The sequence below is a fragment of the Mus caroli genome, chromosome 17 (genome assembly GCF_900094665.2).
Source record: "Mus caroli chromosome 17, CAROLI_EIJ_v1.1, whole genome shotgun sequence".
Classification (NCBI taxonomy): Eukaryota; Metazoa; Chordata; class Mammalia; order Rodentia; family Muridae; genus Mus; species Mus caroli.
The window spans coordinates 26,516,581-26,537,688 of NC_034586.1; the positions used below are offsets into that span (position 1 = coordinate 26,516,581).

General features: G+C 45.0%; 1 protein-coding gene across 1 annotated transcript in view; it reads left to right on the forward strand.

Moving 5' to 3' along the window:
- Positions 1-21,108, forward strand: part of Dnah8 (dynein axonemal heavy chain 8) — a 248,314-nt gene that overhangs the window by 19,337 nt on the left and 207,869 nt on the right. The window contains exons 6-14 of the mRNA XM_021186523.1: positions 253-442; positions 1,671-1,834; positions 5,453-5,629; positions 9,184-9,297; positions 9,493-9,600; positions 10,712-10,813; positions 14,604-14,750; positions 15,882-16,079; positions 20,770-20,846. Coding sequence (XP_021042182.1) covers positions 253-442; positions 1,671-1,834; positions 5,453-5,629; positions 9,184-9,297; positions 9,493-9,600; positions 10,712-10,813; positions 14,604-14,750; positions 15,882-16,079; positions 20,770-20,846 — 1,277 coding nt within the window. The remainder of the gene's footprint in view (positions 1-252; positions 443-1,670; positions 1,835-5,452; positions 5,630-9,183; positions 9,298-9,492; positions 9,601-10,711; positions 10,814-14,603; positions 14,751-15,881; positions 16,080-20,769; positions 20,847-21,108) is intronic.

The following is a 21,108-nucleotide window of genomic DNA, read 5'->3' on the forward strand; positions in this document are numbered from 1 at the left end:
TGTAGGGCATAGCTCCTCCCCCTTGGCAGAGATCAAAGTACAGAGGAAAGCATCTCCAGGATGGTAGGAATGGGCAGAACAGGGCCAGATGTAAGACTGTTGGTTCTAGACTTCTACTGTTCATAGCATTCAGTGTTTCTCAATAGTTGAAAAAGCATATCACCTGTTCACTGCAGATGAAAAATAGCTTGATTCTTTCCCCCCCTAGTTCCTTAATGGACTTAACACTAACCATTGAATACGCCCTTTCAGGATGTGCTGTTTAGCTTCTTGGATGCGTCAAAGGGACTCTTAAAAGGAATCAAGCACATGTTGAGAAGCATATTTCTCCCAGCCATCCTTGCAACGAGCAACTGGGGAGCTCTAAATCAGTCCAAGCAGGGTGAATCTGAGAAACACATTTTCATAGAAACCATCCACAGATATCTTGCATTTTTAGATGGTAAGTTTTAAGCCTTAAAGTTTGGCGAACCACTCAAAATGAGGCCTTTAGCTGCAAGGTGTGTGTGTGTCTGAAGACAGGGTTTATAGAGGGTCTCCAAAAGGGGATGGTAATGAAAGTCACCAGGAGACCTGGAGAACAGGAGAGCCTTTCTCACCAGGGCTCTTTGCAGGTAAAAGGCATTCTATCAGGAGAGATCTTTTCCTGTTCTTAGTCAGTGTTTGCCACTAAGAAAATCTGGACCTGTGTTGGAGAGATGGCTCAGCAGTTCAGGGCTTTGCTGCTCTTGGAGAAGACCCAGGCTTGGTTTCCAGCTCCTATACAGCAGCTCATAACCTCCAGTTCCTGAGGATCCAATGCCCCCTTGTGGCCTCCATGGGTATTGCACACATGTGGTGCAATACTTGGGCACACATATACACGTACACATAAAATAAATATTTTTAAGCTGTACTTTACGACGAGCTCTTTAAAATGTGCTTTAATCACTTAAGGCAGTATAAATATACAGTTTGATTCAAAAGTCAACTCACAACCTTTTTTTTTTTTTCTTTTTTCTTTTCTTTTTTTCTTTTGAGACAGGGTCTCATGTAGCTCAGGTCAGTTTTGAACGCCCTCTGTATCCCAGGATGGCCTTCAACTTTTTTTTTTTCCAGAGACTGGGTTTCTCTGTGTTTCCCTGGCTGTCCTGGAGCTTACTCTGTAGACCAGGCTGGCCTTGAACTCAGAAATCTGCCTGCCTCTGCCTCCCAAGTGCTGGGATTAAGGGCGTGTGCCACCACTGCCCACAACCTTCAACTGTTGATCTTCATGCCCCTACCTTCACAAGTGCTAGGATGAAACCTCTATGCCTGGCTTATGTTAGAGGACCAAGCCCCCTAGCAACTGCATTCCATACTTACCTGTAGAATTATACCTTTTTTTTTTAAAGATTTATTTATTTATTATATGTAAGTACACTGTAGCTGTCTTCAGACACACCAGAAGAGGGCGCCAGATCTCGTTACGGATGGTTGTGAGCCACCATGTGGTTGCTGGGATTTGAACTCTGGACCTTCGGAAGAGCAGTCGGGTGCTCTTACCCACTGAGCCATCTCACCAGCCCCGAATTATACCTTTATAAAGCACAGGATCTTTCTCTATTTCTGTAGACATTACAGCCCGGAAACACAGCTCGCCTCTGAACACACTGGGCACTTCTTCATAATGTCTCGTTTTCTTCTCTAAGGTGCTACCATAAGCATCGAGGGGACAGTGATGTTGAAGAAGGTGGACAATATCGACTTCTCCAAGCTGCACACCTTTGAAGAGGTCACAGCTGCAGCGAGCAGCTCGGAGATGGTGCATCAGCTGGAGGAGGTGCTGATGATGTGGTACAAGCAGATCGAGCAGGTGGGGCCCCGCCCTTTCCCCTTGGGCTGGAGTCTTGTGGGTCCTAGCTATGACATTTTGTCCCTGATGGTTGGGGGCAGTTGTAAAGCGATTATGAATATTCTGTATATATTAATTAATGCTGGAAATTAATATGGTGGAAATTATTCCTTAACCAGCTAGTTAACCACACAGAGAGGCCTTTTTAGTATTTCAGAGCTGAGGCCTTAGCTGGGCAGACTCTCATCAGCTCATCTAAGTTAACCTGACCACCTAGCTCATCCAGCCAGCCATGTGCCTAGCTATACCTTCCAGGCCCGTAGTCATGTCTTTCTCCTCTCACGTCTCTTGGCAAAATCACTGGCTCTTTCTTTTTCCCAGAGCTCCTTTCTCCCTCCCAGGAAGTCCTGCCTTCTACTTCCTGCCCAGCTAAATGGTCATCAGATTTTTATTAATGCCAATCAGAGAATGCCTTGGGTAGGTGAGGAAGGACAGAGATACGACTTCACACAGTGCACCCCATCAGGCAGTGGAGGGAGCTAATTTGTTGAAGTCCTTGCCATGCACATGTGAGTTCTTGATTTCAATACCCAGCACCCACACTAAAAGCCAGGGGTGGGGGTGTGCACCTGTAACCCCAGCACTTGGAGAACAGAGACGGCTAGATCCCTGACATTGGGCAACACTGGGAGAACAGAGACGGCAAGATCTCTGACACTGGCCAGCATTGGGAGAACAGAGGCGGCTAGATCCCTGACACTGGCCAGCTGGTCTAGCCTAATTGGTGAGGCCTAGGACTCAGTGAGAGGTCCAGTCTCAAAACCGAGTAGATGGTGCCAGAGGAATGACAGCTGAGGTTGATATCTAGCCCTCCCTTTAATATGTGTGTACAAGGGCATGAACACCCATGTAACAGGTGCATACAAAGACAGGAACGCCCATGTTACATGTGTATACAACGGCAGATACATCCATGTAGCATGTGTGTACAAGGGCATGAACACCCATGTAACAGGTGCATACAAAGGCAGGAATACCCATGTTACATGTGTATACAATGGCAGATACATCCATGTAGCATGTGTGTACAAGGGCATGAACACCCATATAACGTGCATTCAAATGCATAAACACCCATATAACATGGGTGCACAAGGCATGAATATCCATATAACATATGTGTACTAGGACATGAACACCCATATAACATGTGCATACAAGGGCAGGAACACCCATATAACATGTGCATACAAAGGCAGGAACACCCATGTAACACGTATGTACGCACTGACTAATAGAGATGCAGATCTTAGTAATAAGGGCAGCACCCTTGCGATCTAATAACCTTCCAAAGCCCTAAGCTCCAAAGACTATCACAATGAGCATGGTCACCCCCTAGCAGCAGCTTCCTCGAACAAAGCCATGCCTACTCCAGCAAGGCCACACCTCCTACTAGTGCCACTCCCTATCAGCCTGTGGTGGCCATTGTCTTTCAAACCACCACACTGTCCTAGCAGAGGACACAAGTTTAGTTCCCAGCACTCACAAAGTAGGTTCAACCATCTGTAACTCCAGTTCCAGGGGACCTGAGGCCCTTCTTTGGCTTCCATGGTACACATACATACATGCAAGCAAACACCCGTATACATCAAATCAAATAAAAATGAATCTTAAAAGAAAAAGTGACCTCAGATGGCAGGAAGATCCTTAAAAATTGTATTTTGTTAGATAGACTTTTCAGCATTGAGATTATATCAGATACCCATTTATTTAAGGAAGCAGAGAGGTTTGTTCTTCCATTCCCTCCACAAGGACTTTCTCCTTTGGGTATTACAGAGGGCTGTAATGCATACGCAATGGCTGTCTTCTCTAGGGCTTCCTTTACGTGTGCTCAGGAGTCTTGGTGGAATCCCTCAGTGTCGGCCTCTTGTTGGATATCTTTATGTCCTCCATGCAGTGATTGTTGTATTTTTGCTTTTAGTGATGTAATAAAATAACCTGACAAAAGCAGGGCTGGGAAGGTATCTCATGGTAGAGTGCTTGCCTAATACATATGAAACCCTAAGCTTGGTTTCCAGCATCATACACACACACACACATACACACACACACACACACTCACACACACACACACACACACACACACACATACACACACTCACCCACATACACATATACACACACATACACACACATTCACACACATATACACATACACACACTCACCCCCACATATACTCACACACACATACACACACTCACCACATACACATACACACATATACACATACACCCACCCACCCCCCACATATACTCACATACACACACTCACCCACATACACATATACACACACATACACATACTCACCCACATACACACACACATATACATACACATACATACACTCACCCCCCCACATACTCACACACACATACACATAGACACACACACACATACACACACTCACCCACATACACATATACACACACACATACACATAGACACACACACACACACACACATACACACACTCACCCACATACACATATACACACACATACACACACTCATCCACATACACATATACACACACACACTCACACACACATACACATATACACACTCTCACACACATACACACATACACACATGCACACATACACACATGCACACATACATACACATACTCACACACACACATGCACACATACACATAATGCACACACATACACATATACACATACACACACATTCACACATACACACTCACATACACACTCACACATATACACATGTACACATACACACACATAACACACACACATACACACACACATACACACACACATGCATGTTCACTTTCGCTCAGCTTTCTCTCTGCCCTTATATAATCCAGGACCCCTGCCTTGGGGATGGTGCCACCACATTGGGCTGGGTCTTTTCATATCAGTTAAGGTACTCAGGACAATGACTCACAGACATGTCTATAGGCCACCCCACAATCTAGGCTGTTCACTGTTGAGCCTCGAGTGGCAAAGACAAGCGACATGGTGGTTAAGTTAATTTATGTACTTTACAGAAGTGTATGGACCCTCTCATTCCTTTAAGCCCTTAGTTACAGCTAGCTAGCATTATCAACTAGCATTATCAGGTGGCTGTTAGAGCAGCTGTACGACTAGCGCAGTCAACTTTGCTCTCTGCTGACTACCGCTGAAGTTAGGCCTAGTTAGTGGTTGCCTAGGCTTCTTCTTTGCTGACTCACCTGTCAAAGCATTTACTTAATTTTCTTTTTGATTGAGGGGTGCTATCTCTTTGAACTGCTGGACTTCACATAATGTTTCCCAGATCTTAATTCTTTGTTGTACCTGCTAGGTCCTGTTTTCACTTGGCAGGGTGCCTTTAGTGATAGAAAAGTTTGAAATTTTTACATCTTTCATTTTATTTCATTTTATGTAGTTTTTTGTTTTGTTTTGCCTGCACGTATGTATATACATCACATGCTTGCAGTACCCAGGATAGTCAGAAGAGGGGGCTGTGCATGCAGTATCCATAACAGTCAGAAGAGGGGGCTATGCATGCAGTACCCACAGCAGTCAGAAGAGGGAGCTACTGGTAGATGTGATGATACTCAATTTCAGGTCCTCATTGAGAGTGAGCAGATGAGAAAAGAAGCTGATGATTCTGGTCCCCTCACCGAATTGGAGCATTGGAAGCGTATGTCAGCCAAGTTCAACTTCATCATTGAGCAGATTAAAGGGTCCAGCTGTAAGGCCGTCATAAATGTGCTAAATGTCGCACACTCCAAGCTGTTAAAGGTAAACTCTATGTTCTTTAACATTGTAAACGTGTAAAAGGGCCTTTTATTGTAAACTTGATTTCTTTAGAACAACTTACTAGAAAATTATCCTTATCAAACTGCCTCTTAAAGAAATTTGAGGGGGCTGGTGAGATGGCTCAGTGGGTAAGAGCACCCGACTGCTCTTCCGAAGGTCCAGAGTTCAACTCCCAGCAACCACATGGTGGCTCGCAACCATCCGTAACGAGGTCTGGCGCCCTCTTCTGGACAGTCTGAAGGCAGCTACAGTGTACTTACATATAATCAATAAATAAATCTTAAAAAAAAAAAAAAAGAAATTTGAGATGTAGTTTGAGTATATACCACTTCTATATGCCCCTTGGAGGCCAGACTATTGGATCCCCAGTGGCTGGAGTTAGAGGTAGCTGTAAGCCACACAGCATGGGAGCCAGGAGCTAAACTCAGAGCAGTGAACACAATTAACTGCTGAGCTCTGTCTCCGGCCCTTGCCTCTCCTGCTAAGTAGGCTAGGCTGGCTACCCAGTGAGCCCCAGATATTTGCCTGGCCCTGCTTCCTCGGGTCCTGGGGTGACATGTGTTCCACTGTATCCAGCTTTCTTGGACATGGGCTCTGGGTCTCACAATCAGGTCTTGTTTTGCAGCAAGCTTTTCTGACTAAGCTCTCTTTCCAGTCCTACAAAAATATGCATCATTTTTGCATGTTAGGAATTTCAGACTTTCCTAGTTGTCATGAAACACACCGTAGGTTGTTTTAATCAATAGTTATCTCTACTGTGCTACAGGGGGAACCCAGAACTAATTCCCCCCTCTCTAGTTTTATTTTGATGCCCTTCCCAGCCTTCAGAGACCACTCTTTCATTTTGTTCTAAGGCGTGGGATGGTTTCTTTGATACACAGCAGTCACTTGCTTAGAAGTATTAAGCTTTGAATCAGGCTTTCTCAGAGACCACCACAATTCCCAGCTGATGAGACAAAGGTTCATCTCTCAGTCTTGGCAGTTCATCTGTGGTGTGCCATCCAGAGAAACGAACACTTTTATTTGGAAGGTGTTTTGGGAATTGGGAATCAATACAGATTTGTGGAGGTAAGGAGCCACGCTGGGGAGGTGTCTCAGTGGCCAGGAGCACTCGCTGCGCTCACCTGGCTGGTCAGGGCACCCAGCAACCATCTGTAACTCTAGTTCCAGGGTCTCTGACATGGTCTTCCGCTTCCGTGGGTGTTTCACAGACACATGCGACTGCACAGACAGACGTGCAGACAAGCACTGCATCATGTCAAGTAAGAGAAGAACAACTTGTAATCACACTTAAGGGCGACACAGAAAGACGAAAAGGCAAAAGTTTTGCTCAGTATGCCTTTCCCCACCTCCTTTACCTTTCTTCCTGGGGATTGTTTTTATTTTTTTAAAGATTTATTTGTTTGTTTAATGTATGCACATAAGCACATGTATGTCTATGGAGCCGGCAGAAGGGAGAAGGCACTGAGTCTCTTGGAACTGTAGTGAGAAGTGGTTGTGAGGCCCCTTGTGTGGGTGCTGGGTATCGAACCTGGGTCTTTTGCAACAGCAAGTGCTCTAACCACTGGACAACCTCTCTAGCCTCTCCCAGAGGCACTGTTTGACTTGGTCCTTTCCTTACTCTTTTTTTTTTCCCTTGAAGTTTACATTTCTCTGCATGGACATGCAACAATGTTTTTGTTTTCTTTTGGTAAGAGATTTACCCTGTAGGTATAAAACAAATGTCTGTCGATCATATCCCTTCCCTAATCCTGCTCTTCATTCTTGATTCTGAAAGATAACTTCAGCCCTCTGATCTTCTAAATTCTCACCACAAGGTCTTGCTGCTGATCTCTGTTTACAGCATGGGAAGGCTTAGCTAGGCCACAGCTTCGAGCCCTCCCACCTTCTTACCTTCTTACCTTCTTACCTCAGGCCAGTTTGGAAGGCCTAAGAACCACATTGTCAGGTTGACGGCCATACTGATGTCCTGCCTCTGGTTCTTTTTTTTTTTTTTTTTTTTTGGTTTTTCGAGACAGGGTTTCTCTGTGTAGCCCCGCTGTCCTGGAACTCACTTTGTAGACCAGGCTGGCCTCGAACTCAGAAATCCACCTGCCTCTGCCTCCCGAGTGCTGGGATTAAAGGCGTGCGCCACCACGCCCGGCCCTGCCTCTGGTTCTAATTTTCTGTATCTATCTCATCACCGTGAGAAAAACACGAGGAAGGCCAAAGGCAGAATGGTCTGTTTGGCTCCTGGTTTCCAAGGCATCACCCATCATTGTGGTTGGATCCAGTGGAGCTCATGGTATCAGGGGCATGTGGCAGATGCCTTTGACATGGGGCAGACCAGCAGACAGGGAAAAGATGCTGGCATCTGCGGAGGCTCTCCTCTGCCTGCCAGGCCACACCTCCCAAAGCTTCTCTCCAGCCTTCAAGATGACGGTACAAGCTGAGAAACAAGCACAAGAGAACACCAGCCTCTGGGCCACAGTTCAGGTTCAAAGGACAAAACTTGAGAGTTGACTTCCAACTGAGTCCATTTTGCCAATATGGGTATTTCCTTTGAATCATGTTCTAGTGACAGGACTCACTGTGGAAGACCCAGAACTGTTATATAATGTCATTGAGTACCCATCTTGGAAAAACCATTCTGGACAGAAGCAGGTCTAGTCCAAGTCTATACACAAGGACAACAATCACAAAGGAATGACTTTATTTTTTTGTCAAGCATTTAACCTGCTTATAACAGCCAGTTTTAGGTTCTACAAGACAAGGAGATATCAGGGGCTGGAGAAATGGCTCAGTGGTTAAGTGCACTTCACTGCTCTTCCAAAGGGCCCTAGTCTGCTGCTTACTACCCATGTCAGGAAGCTCACGAGCACCCCTGACTCCAGCTCCAGGGAATCTGATACCTTTTTCTGGCCTCCCTGGGTACCTGCACTCACTCACACACTCCCTCTCTCCTACCCCACAAACACATAATTAAACAAATAAAAAGTAAATTGTTTTATTATTATTTTTTAAAGATTTATTTATGTCTATGAGTACGCTGTAGCTGTCTTCAGACACTCCAGAAGAGGGCATCGGATTTCATTGCAGATGGTTGTGAGCCACCATCTGGTTGCTGGGGAACTGAACTCAGGACCTCTGAAAGAGCAGACAGTGCTCTTAACCACTGAGCCATCTCTGCAGCCCATTGTTTTCTTTTTAAAAAGATTTATTTCCATGTATAGGTGCCTTGTCTGCATGTTCAGTTGCACACCAGAAGAGGGTGTCAGGTTTCATGGAACTACAGTTTAATTAGACAGTTGTGAGTGGCCACATGGTTGCTGGGAATTGAACTCAGGACCTCTGGAAGAACAGCCAGTGTTCTTAACATCTGAGCCATCTCTCCAGCTCAAGTGAATCTTTTTCAGGAAGAAAAAGAAAATTACACCAATCAGATTTGGACAGGGTCTGTTTGGTCAGGGAAAACAGCTTGAGTTTCGTGACTAAATTGAAGCACAGTGAGATATTTAGGTTGATAATTGGATTCTTATGCAATTTTGATTCCTTAGAACTGGCGGGATTTGGACGCACGAATCACCGACACTGCAAATGAATCAAAGGATAACGTGCGCTATTTGTACACCCTGGAGAAAGTATGTCAGCCCCTCTATAACTATGACCTGGTGAGCACACTCCTGATGGTGGGGTTTTCTAGGGCCTGGAGGGGTGGCTCAGAGTCCAGAAAACTAAGAATCAGGGTTCCTAAAGTTAACTTGCACCGTTAAAGCATTTGGCCGTGGCGTGTGGTCGCAGCCGTCGGAAGCAAACCGGGATCACGTGTATGATAGAATTTACTTCCTGTATCTGGATGATTTTAGGTTTCCATGGCACACGGAATACAGAACCTGATCAATGCCATCAGAATGATTCACAGTGTGTCGAGGTATTATAATACATCAGAGAGGATGACATCATTATTCATCAAGGTGAGTGTTTTTCTTTGTCTTTGTAGTCATAGTCGTTGTAGTCGTAGTCAGCAGTGGCAGCGGCGGCCGCAGTGGCGTGGTGGTGTGTGTGTTTGATATTGGCATGCCACAGCAGCCCAGGGAGTTCAGAGGACACTTTGTAGAGTCTGTTCTGCTCTACCTTTCCCTTGTAGTTGTAGTCGGCAGTGGCAGCGGCAGCGGCAGTGGCGTGGTGGTGTGTGTGTTTGATGTTGGCATGCCACAGCAGCCTGGGGAGGTCAGAGGACACTTTGTAGGGTCTGTTCTGTTCTACCTTTCCCTGTGTTCCTGGGACTGAACTCAGGTTGCCTGGCTTGTGAGACAAGCGCCTTGACTTGCTGAGCCATCTCACCAGCCCACCATGGCGAGTTCTCTCCCTCCCTCTCCCTCTCCCCCTCTGCCCAGGATGTTTCCCAGACTGCTCTCAAATTCTTTTATGTTGTAGAGGGCAGATGACCTTGAACCTCTGATGCCCCTGCCTCTACCTCCTGAGGTTCACCTGTCTGAAGTGATGGAACCCAAGGTCTTGAGCATGCAGGGCAAGCATTGATCTATAGTCTTCCACTCAACCATCTTTTTCCCTTTTAAAAAAAAAATAATTTTTTTATGTGCATCTGTGTTTTGCCTGTACATGCATTCTGTGTTTTGCATTTGTACGTGCCTTAGTGAGGATGTTGGGTCTTGGAACTGGAGTTGCAGACAGCTGTGAGCTGCCACATGGGTGCTGGGAATTGAACTCTGGTCCTTTGGAAGAGCAGTCAGTGCTCTTAACTGCTGAGCCAACTCTTAGCCCTTTCCCGTAACCATTTTAAGTGGCTGTCATTCATTACTTTGGACTAGGTCAGGACTTAAATGGAAGTGTACTAGACAAATAGAAAATGTGCTTGACTTTGGGACTCATGACCCCAGGGACATTGACATAATTGCAGTAGGTAAATGTTTTGGGTTTTCTTATTTTGATTTGATTTGTGTTTTGTTTGTTGTTGTTTTTAATTTTGTGATTTACATACTCCACAAATTAATTATTTATCACATGTATTATACTTTTAAATGCCATTCACCTACAGCCACTTTGTACCTACCTTTATTTTAGGTGACAAATCAGATGGTAACAGCCTGCAAAGCATACATTACTGATGGCGGAACAAACCATGTGTGGGACCAGGAAACGCCAGCTGTACTAAAAAAGATCCAGGTTTGTAAAAGCGTTTCATTTTTCATAAAGCAAAGCTCTCACCTGGCAGCTCAATCTTGTTCTCTTTGTTCATTCATGAAAACGTGCTCCCTTGGAAGCCGTCACGGAGTAGTGTGGGAATATAAAAGAGGATTGTCATAGTTCACTCTGGTGGAGCCAGAGAGATGGCTCAGTGGTGGTAGAGAGTGCCATGAGGATCCGGAACCCTTTGGCTCTGTAGGCACCTGCACGCATGCGCAATGCTCCCTTCCCCTGGATGATTCAAAGTAACAAAGTATTTTATAAGTCACAATGAGAAGAGCAAGTTAAAGTACCAGGAGAAGTGGAAAAACTAACTGAAGTGGGCTCTGACTGGCAGGTGTACAGTGTTGGACAGCAACACTAACCAGCCCAGAAGAGACCCGGGCAGATGCCCCTCCCCCTACTCCGCCCCCAGTAGCCTTAGACAAGTACCTGTGCTCAAATTACAGAAGGAAAAAGAAGCTGAGGCACTTATTCTAGAATTATGGAGAAACTGGGCTAAGGATGTAGCTGGATTGGTAGAAAGCTTGCTAAACATGCATAAACCTCTGGGCCCCCTCTCTGGCAGCTCATAAAAGAGGCCTGGAGGCACATCGTTGTTGCCCTAGTGTGGGGGTGGTAGAGATGGGAACATTGGGAATTCAAGGTCAACCTTGGCTACACAGGGAGCTTGAGGCCACCCTGGGCTACATGGGATTCCTGTTCTCAAACAACAGCAACAGAAGGTGAAGAAATGGATGGGCGAAGGGAAAAATTGTGAAGTGGACTCTTCTGCCGTTATCCATTGAGGTTGTAGGTATCTCTTCTCCCGCATACATTCACATGGGACTTGATTGTCAGTCCTGAGAAGCACAGATTCTTTTCCTGGGATCAAGAGCACTAACAGACAAAGAAAAGAACCATCAAACACCGAGAAGCAAAACAGCTCTCAGTAACTTAAAGAAGAATGAGCTCTTAGGGGCCTCAAGCAACAGGGAGCTACCTTCCGGGAGACATGAAAGTCTGGACACAGCTTTCTCCCTTTGACAGCAGAACACAAGCGTTTGGAAGATGCTTTGAAATGTGTCCAGAGACTACACCTAACAAGTGGAGACAAAAACAAAACAAAAAAACAAAAAACAAAAAACCTAACTAGATAAAAAATAAAATAAAAATAAATAAATAAAAGAAACTGCCATTTATCCGAAGGGAAGATGAGCTGAGCCAGTGAAGACTTGGAGTGCCAGAGTGAGCAAGGAAAAAAGCCTCAGAAAAAACCAAACCTAGAAGTGCCCCGGAACCAGTGCAAAGGGCAAGGACAGCCAAGAAATAGGGAATGACTCTTAGTCAGGGTTCTATTGTGGTGACGAGACACTGTGACCACAGTAACTCTCGGAAAGGACAACATTTAACTGAGGCTGGCCTACAGGTTCAGAGGTTCAGTCCATTATCATCCAGGCAGGAGCAGGGCAGCATCCAGGCAGGCATGGTACAGGAGGAGCTGAGAGTTCTACAGCTTCATCTGAAGGCTGCTAGTGGAAGACTGGCTTCCAGGCAGCTAGGATGAGGGTCTTAAAGCCCACACCCACAGTGACACACCTACTCCAACAAGGCCACACCTTCTGATAGTGACACTTCCTGGGCTGAGCATAGACAAACCATAACAGTATCTTCTCCCAACTTCTTGTTTTTGGGTTTTTTGTTTTGTTTTGTTTTGTTTTGTTTTTTATGATCCATTAAGTCCATTTAATACACTGGTGTGGGACTGTCCCCAGGAGCTGAGAATCCCACTTGTAGTCAAAGCCTTCTGAAAGAAGGACATTCCACACCTACAAGCATAATCTGTCAGCAGTAAGAGGGGGTGCCTGGAGCTCACCTCCTCATCCAAGCCTGACGTCTGGCTGGCTTGATCTCGTGCAGGTCCTACGCAGGGAACTGCAGCGGCCGAGAGTTAATAAATACAACAGCTGTGTTATGTCCAGAAAGCATGTCGCAGCCCCCAAACCCTCTTCCCGCTCAGACATTCTTCTCCCTCTTCCTCCTCCCTCAGTGTTCCCAATCCTTGGTTGGGGAGGGGGTGTTGATAGGTGTCCCCTTGAGTGCTGAGCACCCAGTCTCTCATTTTCAACATTCTGGCCAGCTGTTTTAGTCAGGGTTTCTATTCCTGCACAAAACATCATACTAAGAAGTAAGTTGGGGAGGAAAGGGTTTATTCGGCTTACACCTTCACATTGCTGTTCATCACCAAAGGAAGTCAGGACAGGAACTCAAGCAGGTCAGGACGAAGGAGCTGACGCAGAGGCCGTGGAGGGATGTTAATTTCTGGTTTGCTTGCTTGCTTATAGAACCCAAGACTACCAGCCCAGGGATGGCACCACCCACAATGGGCCCTCCCCCCTTGATTACCAACTGAGAAAATGCCCCACAGCTGAATCTCATGGAGGCACTTCCCCAGCTGAAGCTCCTTTCTCTGTGATAATTCCAGCCTGTGTCAAGTTGACACACAAACCCAGTACACCAGTCTATATCTGTAGGCACTATTTGGGGGCTGGGGCTATGTTATTGAGGTTCTTATATCTCTTATCTCCCTTCAAACTTCTCAACACTAGGCAGGGGAGAAAGAAGGTTTAGAGGCTAATGGGTCGTAGACCTCATTAGACAACTTCCTGCTGATTAAGGTCATTGAGTTCTTTGGGGCAAGTACAATCTTTGTCATTAATATATCTCTAATTTCTTCTGCTTGTGAACACTTGACAACAGCTACCAGGAACATGGGGGCAGAGGGTGGGGAGCAGAAGCCTCCTCCTCTCCTTCCTCCTCCCTCTTATCCTCCCTCCTCCTCCCTTTCTTCCTCCTCTCTTCCCTCCTCCCTCCCATCCTCCTTTTCCTCTTCCTCTCCTCTTCCCCTTATCCCTTCCCTTCTCCCTCTCTTCCTCCCTCTCCTCCTCCTCCTTGCTCTTCTCCTCCCTTTCCTCCTCCTTCCTCTCCTCTTCCTCTTCTTCTCCTCTCTTTCTTCCTCCTCTCTCTTCCTCCCCTCTTCCCCTCCTCGCTCTCCTCCTCCTCCTTCCATCTTTCTTCTTCACACCTTCTGCCCCTCTTAGAGCTCTGGCATTTCCACCCTCTCTAGAGTCCCAGAATTAAACTTTCTGCAGCTGGCAAAGATCAGCCCCCGCCAGTGCTCGAGGCAAATCATAATCACCTGCTGTGAAGCAGCCTCTTACCCCACGCCTGGGCTAAAGCACATGTTCACATAACATAACAGATTTGAAAGAAACCAAAACCCCATTGACTCTCCATTGACTGCTGCCCACTGTAAACGCACCTCTGACCCAGGTTGAGTGCAAGCATGAATAATTAGAAGGTAACTTAACGGCACAGCAGTTTCGTTTAGTTAGCCATGGAACCTGATGTCATACGTTCAGGAAGAGTTAAGGGAAATAGATAAGTGAGACAGAACCAAATTGTGTATTCAAAAATCCATGCTTTCTGAATGACTACTCTCACTGTATCTGAGTTCCTTGAGTTGTATGGTCTGTTAGTCTGGATAATTTCAGTGCACGATGTGTGTGTGTGTGTGTGTGTGTGTGTGTTTGTGTGGAGGCTTTTATAATAAAGTTTAAAATAAACATTTAAAAACAGATATTGTCGATCACAGGTCTTTATATACAGAGGACATGAACATTTGCTAACAGTACCAGCCTTTGTTTGATGGGGCTGGCATGGTCAGCCTATCATAAACCTGTCGCCCATCCCCCTGCCTGATTTTTTTTTTTCTCTAATTCTCTTGTAGGATTGCATCTTTCTCTTCAAGGAATACCAGGCATCCTTTCACAAAACAAGGAAGCAGATTTTAGAATCCTCCGGGGAGAAGTCTTTTGAAGTTTCAGAAATGTATATATTTGGAAAATTCGAAGCCTTCTGTAAGAGACTGGAGAAAGTAAGCATTCTGCAGCCACAGCCCCCCCCCCCTTAACATGGGGCTAGTTATTTTGGGGTTCAGGTCGTGTGGGTGAGGATCATTAACTCAGGCCTCTTCCTAGTATTGATCCAACTCAGTCAGTCAGGTTCCTCAGATGCCACAACTGTGTGTGTTTGAGCTGGTATCTTCTCTCTCTCAGGGCTAGCGCCTTGTGATGACGCAAGGCTATTGCAGAATTTCACCTCTCCCAAGACCTCAATTCTTGTTGCACAGATAGATCTTGAACTTGAAGGCTCCGGCTCTCAGCCACAATATCAACCTGAGAAAATGTGTGGCTTGTGAGCCCTGTAAGCGGGCAAAGTTTGAAGCCCATTTGCGCTCTTCTCTCTCTCTCTCTCTCTCTCTCTCTCTCTCTCTCTCTCTCTCTCAGGACCAACATTCTCTGTGTAGGGGAAACCTTTGCTGAGCAGAAAGCCGCACCTCTGACTTCAGTCATTAAGACTGACTGAGGAGGGATGGTATCGTTTAGAAGGCTGTAGGGAAGCCACCCTAAAGGTTCCTAGGTATTAGTTTTTGGAGAGTGTCTTAGTCAGGGTTTCTACTCCTGCACAAAACATCACAACCAAGAAGCCAGTTGGGGAGGAAAGGGTTTATTCAGCTTACACTTCCACATTGCTGTTCATCACCCAAGGAAGTCAGGACAGGGACTCACACAGGGTAAGGACCTGGAGGCAGGAGCTGATGCAGAGGCCATGGAGGGATGTTACTTACTGGCTTGCTTTCCCTGGCTTGCTCAGCTTGCTTTATTATAGAACCCAGGACTACCAGCCCAGGGATGGCACCATCCACCATGGGCCGTCCCCCCTTTGATCTTTCCTGTGTCTGCTCCAGCAAAACATCCTTTTACCTGTGTAGCCCAGCAAAACCTCATTTGCCATAACTGACTTTCCAAAGAAGCTAGAAGTTTCCATGTCAGTGACTCTCCCAGGCACACCCTCAGTGGCCTCCTTCCTCTAGCTACTCCTATCTCCTAATGTCTCAACAGCATTCCAAAACAGCACCCCTGGTCAGCAACGTTTAACACAGGAGCCCCGTCTAGAGAAGGGGCCTGAGAACTCATTTCTAACCATGCAATGTTTCTTTTGGAAGATTACAGAGATGATAACCATTGTGCAAACATACTCAGCCTTGAGCAACTCTACAATCGAAGGAATCGATATTCTGGGGATAAAGTTCAAAAACATCTATCAGGGCATTAAGAAGAACCAATATGACATCCTGGATCCACGGAGAACAGAATTTGACACAGACTTCACAGAGTTTATGGGGAAAATCAATATTTTAGAGGTCAGTAGCTACACAAGCTTGCATGCATATAGATGGGAGCATCGTGGATGGTTCTTCTTGGCGCTGCTATTACAAAAATCCATGCAGAGTGATGCTTCTGTATTGATCTTTCTAAAAAAAGGTTTTATTTCATTTTGTTTGTTGTTTTGTCTGCATGTATGTGTGTGTACCATGTGCATATGCCTGGTTCCTCAGAAGCCAGAAGAGGGTATCAGATGTCCTGGAACTGGAGTTACAGTTGTGAGCCACCACGTGGGTGCTGGGAATGGAACGTAGGTCCTCTGCAGGAGCAGCCAGGGCTCTTAACTGCTGAACCATCTCTCCAGCCACATGTATTTACCATTTATTTTATTCCTGTTCCAAGTTGCTTTAAGAAATTTGTAGGGTGAATAATTTTTTAAAAGCAACTTATAAAACATTTTCTACCTGTGTGTGTGTGTGCACGTGTGCACATGGATGCGTATGGTCATGTGTTTAGTTGTGTGTGTGTGGGGGGGGTATTTATGTGCAAGGTGGCAAGGCCAGGGGACAATCTCAGGTGTCTTCTACCTTTTATCTGGGTTAATGCCTGTCATTGGCCTGGAACTTAATCACAAATTTCCAGTGATCAATCTTGTGTCATTGCTGAAATTGTAGCCACACATTACCTTTTTTTTTTCTTTTTATGACGATTCTGGGGACCTGTTTTAGTTAGGGTTTCAATTGCTGTGAAAGGACACCATGGCCACAGCTACTCCTTTAAAAGAAAACATTTAACTGGGGCTAGGTTACAGGTTCAGAGGTTTAGTTCATTATCATCATGGTGGGAAGCATGGCAGTATCCAGGCAGGCATGGTGCTGGAGAGGAGCTGAGAGTTCGACATCTAGATCCACAGGCAGCAAGAAGAGACCCTGATACTGGGCCTGGCTTGAGCTTCTAAAACCTCAGTGTCCATCCTCAGTGATACACTTCCTCCAACAAGCCCACACCTACTCCAACAAGCCCACACCTACTCAAACAAGACTACATCTACTTGAATAAGGCCACACCCACTCAAACATGGCCACACCTACTATAAGGCCACATCCCTCAAACAAGACCACACCTACTACAACCAGGTCAGTTCTCCACTCATTTCATTCCCTATGAGTCTGTAGGGGCCCTTTTCATGCCAACGATGGGATCTGAACTCATGTCTTCATGCTTGCAACCTATGTGCTTTACTGACCTTTTTTTCTGGCCTCTAATCTTTTTTTTTAATGAAAAAAATGAGTGTATCCAGTAAAAGGCATGCATGAATAAGCACACGTCCAGAGCTCTTTTATACATTGTTGTATTAAATATTAACACTATTCATATTCATGTTGTCCCACCGCCACCTGGCGACATACTCTAGCTGGGTCACTCCCAGACATGCGCATTGCTAACGCCTCCCCTCCTATTCTATGAATTAGTGCTTACTAACATTCTACCTTTGTTGCTCCAGACCAGCGGGGGGGAGGGGTCCCTGGGCCGCTCTTCCCCGACTCCTCCATGGCTGTATGCTTTTTCTCCTGCAGCTCTCAAGCCTGATCCTCCTGCCTCCCCAGCATGGCGATTCTTCTTCTTCCCTGGGTTCCCTTGACAGAAAATCTAAAGTCCCGCCTCTGTCTCCTTGCCCTACCATTGGCCGCTGGCAACTTTATTTACCAATTAGAGCCAGATGGGGGCAGGGACCCAAGGTGTCTTACCTGCAGACATGTGAATTCCCATGTGATTTGAGAGCTCAATTAACATCAGTAATAAACCAGATCCATAACATTTTACCCTTTTGTTTTTGTTTTTGTTTTTGTTTTTGAGACAGGGTTTCTCTGTATAGTCCTGGCTGTCCTGGAACTCACTTTGTAGACCAGGCTGGCCTCAAACTCAGAAATCTACCTGCCTCTGCCTCCCAAGTGCTGGGATTAAAGACGTGCGCCACCACGCCCAGCTACATTTTACCCTTTTTAATCCATTTAAAAATGGCCTTTTCTCTCAGATATACATTGAACATAGAAATAGCAGTTGTGTAAACTATAACGTATGATATATACTAATAACATCCAGTCTATCAATTTTGTCAACCTAGGTACATTACTTTAACATTTATCCTAACTTAAAGAGCTTACAATTTTATATCTGAATTATGTTTTGATTTTAACTTGTATGACCATCTGAAAACCATCCTTTTCGATCATCTTCCAGTTTAACGCTAAACAACTTAAGTTTGCTTATGAGACTATGACTAGGCTTTAACCCCGCCAGGGATCTGAAAACAAATGAAAAGCACAGAAACATAGCTTCCAAAAGTTAAATACATTGTAGAGACAGCCCCCCCTCCCCATTCTTCACAATGTAGGAGCGCTTGTCCTTTGCCTTCTGGCCCAGAGCCATCTAACAGACCTTAAGTGAAGCAGGATTACTATGAAGGAATAGCTTTCTCTGTCTTAGCAGAGCTAAGCTGTTGACTCTTTCGTATCATGTGCCTTTCTTGGACAGTATAGTTTAATGAAAAATGAGTACCCAGTAGAAGACATGCATGAATAGCCATACACCCAAAGGGTCTTTCTACATGGGTGTAAAGTGCCTTTGCCTGCTGAGCTTTCCCCCTGGCCTGCTTTTCCCAATTTTTGGAACTCTGTTTCTTGCCATGAAGAATGAAAGAAAAAATAAGACATATGTGTAAATATTGCTTTTAAAATCTTTAAGGTGTATATTACATGTAATCTTGGCAATATCAATACGCCAGCACCACTAAGGTATCACCACTCCTACAATCATACTGTCTGCTTTTGGAACAGGTTTCCTTCAATTTAAAAAATATATATACTTATTTTTCTTTTATGTATGTGTTTGCCTCTGTGTGTGTGTGTGTGTGTGTGTGTGTGTGTGTGTGCACATCGTGCATGCAGTTCCAGCAGAGGCCAGAAGAGGGCACTGCATCCCCTGGAACTGGAGTTAACAGAAGGTTGAGAGCTGCCTTGTAGGTGCTAGAAATTGAACCCAGGTCCTCCGTAAGAGCAGCCAGTGCTCTTGACTGTTGAATCCTCTCTTAAGTTTTATCCTTTGTCTGTCTTTTGGACTGTTTTGTTGTTGCTGTTGTTTTGTGTGTGTTACTAGGTCCCACATGTGCTAGGCAAGTACTCTTAGCACTGAACTGCATTCCTCATCCTTTTCATTTTGACATGGGGTCTCATTAAGTTGCCTAGGCTGGCCTTGAACTCCCTCTATGGACAAGACAGTCTTTGAACTAGCGATCTTTCTACATTAGCCTACAGAGCAACTGAGATCACAGGCCCACATCATCAGGTCTGAGAAGTTAACTTACTTTTCATTTCCCTTCCACTTTTGAAAATTATGTTCTGATATTAAGATATATTCCCGTTATTACTGTTCATTTTGGCTAGTTGGGCTGGATGGAATTTACTCCCGAAATAAATTGGGAATTAAATATTCATGGCAACAGGAATTAAAAATTTTGCTCTCTGAAAACTTTATGATTTATTAATGATGATTATATATTATGAAAGAAGTAAATTTTAGCTTCCAATAAAGTTGGTGGCCATATGATTTTTCTTTCCCTTTCTTTCTTTCTTTTTCTTTCTTTCTTTCTTTTCTTTTTCTTTTCTTTTTTTTTTTTTTTTTTTTTTTTTTTTTTTTTTTTTTTTTTTTTTGACTGGTGATTTGTTCCAACTAGGCAGGCAGTGTGCCACTGAGCTACATCCCAGCTCTTCAGTTTTTTGAGAGACAGGGTCTCTGTACAAAGCTCAGGCTGGCCTCAGATTTTTCTAGTTTCCCTGCCTCTATCTCCTGAGTGCTAGGGTTATAGGTGTGTCCTGTCAAACCCAGCTCCTATAAGCCTTTTGATAGCTATTGCTAGATACCTTGACTGTGCTGTCAGTATTTTGACTTTCCTTCTGTTTACAGTGTCTGACTAACCCATGGTTGTGATCCATTGGACCACCAATACCGATACAGTCCATGTGGTAAAAAGAATCAGCAAAGAGCAATTTCAGTTCCATATTTCAGGGCCAAGAGCTTGAAGCTCATTGCCAGGGTTGGTCGGAATCTTGGGAGGAACATTTTCTGTCTCCCGTTCCTACTGAGCCCCAGCAACAAGATTTCCCAGGGCAGTAGAGTGGGCAGCTCATATCTTCTGTTTGTAATGTCAATACACTGTCCCAGCAACACGGTTAGAAATTAGCATCCCAAAGAAGAGCACTTAGCAAGGGAACCTTTCCCCTTCCATTCATTCTCTCAATTAGAACATCCAATCAGGAGCTGCTCATGGAAACCACCCAAGGGACTCATGTCTTCCTAACAGCTGCATGAATGGATGAAAAAGAAGCTGAAATTCATTTTGAAATTATATAGTTTTTAGTCCAGTCTATTCAGAATATTATAATTTTCACATGTTATTAATTTCTAAGCCATAAAATAAGTATTTTATATAACCTCCGTGGGTTTGTAGGCAGGGAGGGGGGCGGGTATGAAGTTGTTAAGATGTTGTGTGTATTTTAAACTCACCTATGTCTCACTTCTAAGGGGTGATGCTTCATTCAGCAGCCACATGGCTTGTGGCCACCACAGCAGACTAGGCCACAGGCATCACTAGGCGCTCAGGTGGTAGATATGAAACAAAACTAGACTCCTTCACGTAAACATAACTTGAATGTTAATGTTCTATTTTAGATTCAAATCCAGGCGTTTATGAACAGTACCTTTGGGAAGATCTTGTCCTCCCAGCAGGCTCTGCAGTTGCTTCAGAGGTATTTACTACAGGGGCTGAAGGAGGGGAGGGTGGGTTCTTCTGAAAGCACAGTCTAGGTAGCTTGGGTGGTAAAGTTCTTGCATTGCAATGGGAAGGACCTGAGTTCAATTTCTAGAGCCTATGTAAAAAGAGGAGGAAGAGGAGAAGGAGGAGGAAGAGGAGGAGGGGAAAGAGGAAGAGGATGAAAAAGAGGAAGAGGAAGAGGAGAGAAGGAGGAAGAGGAGGGGGAGGAAGAAGAAGAGGAGGAAGAGGAAGATAGG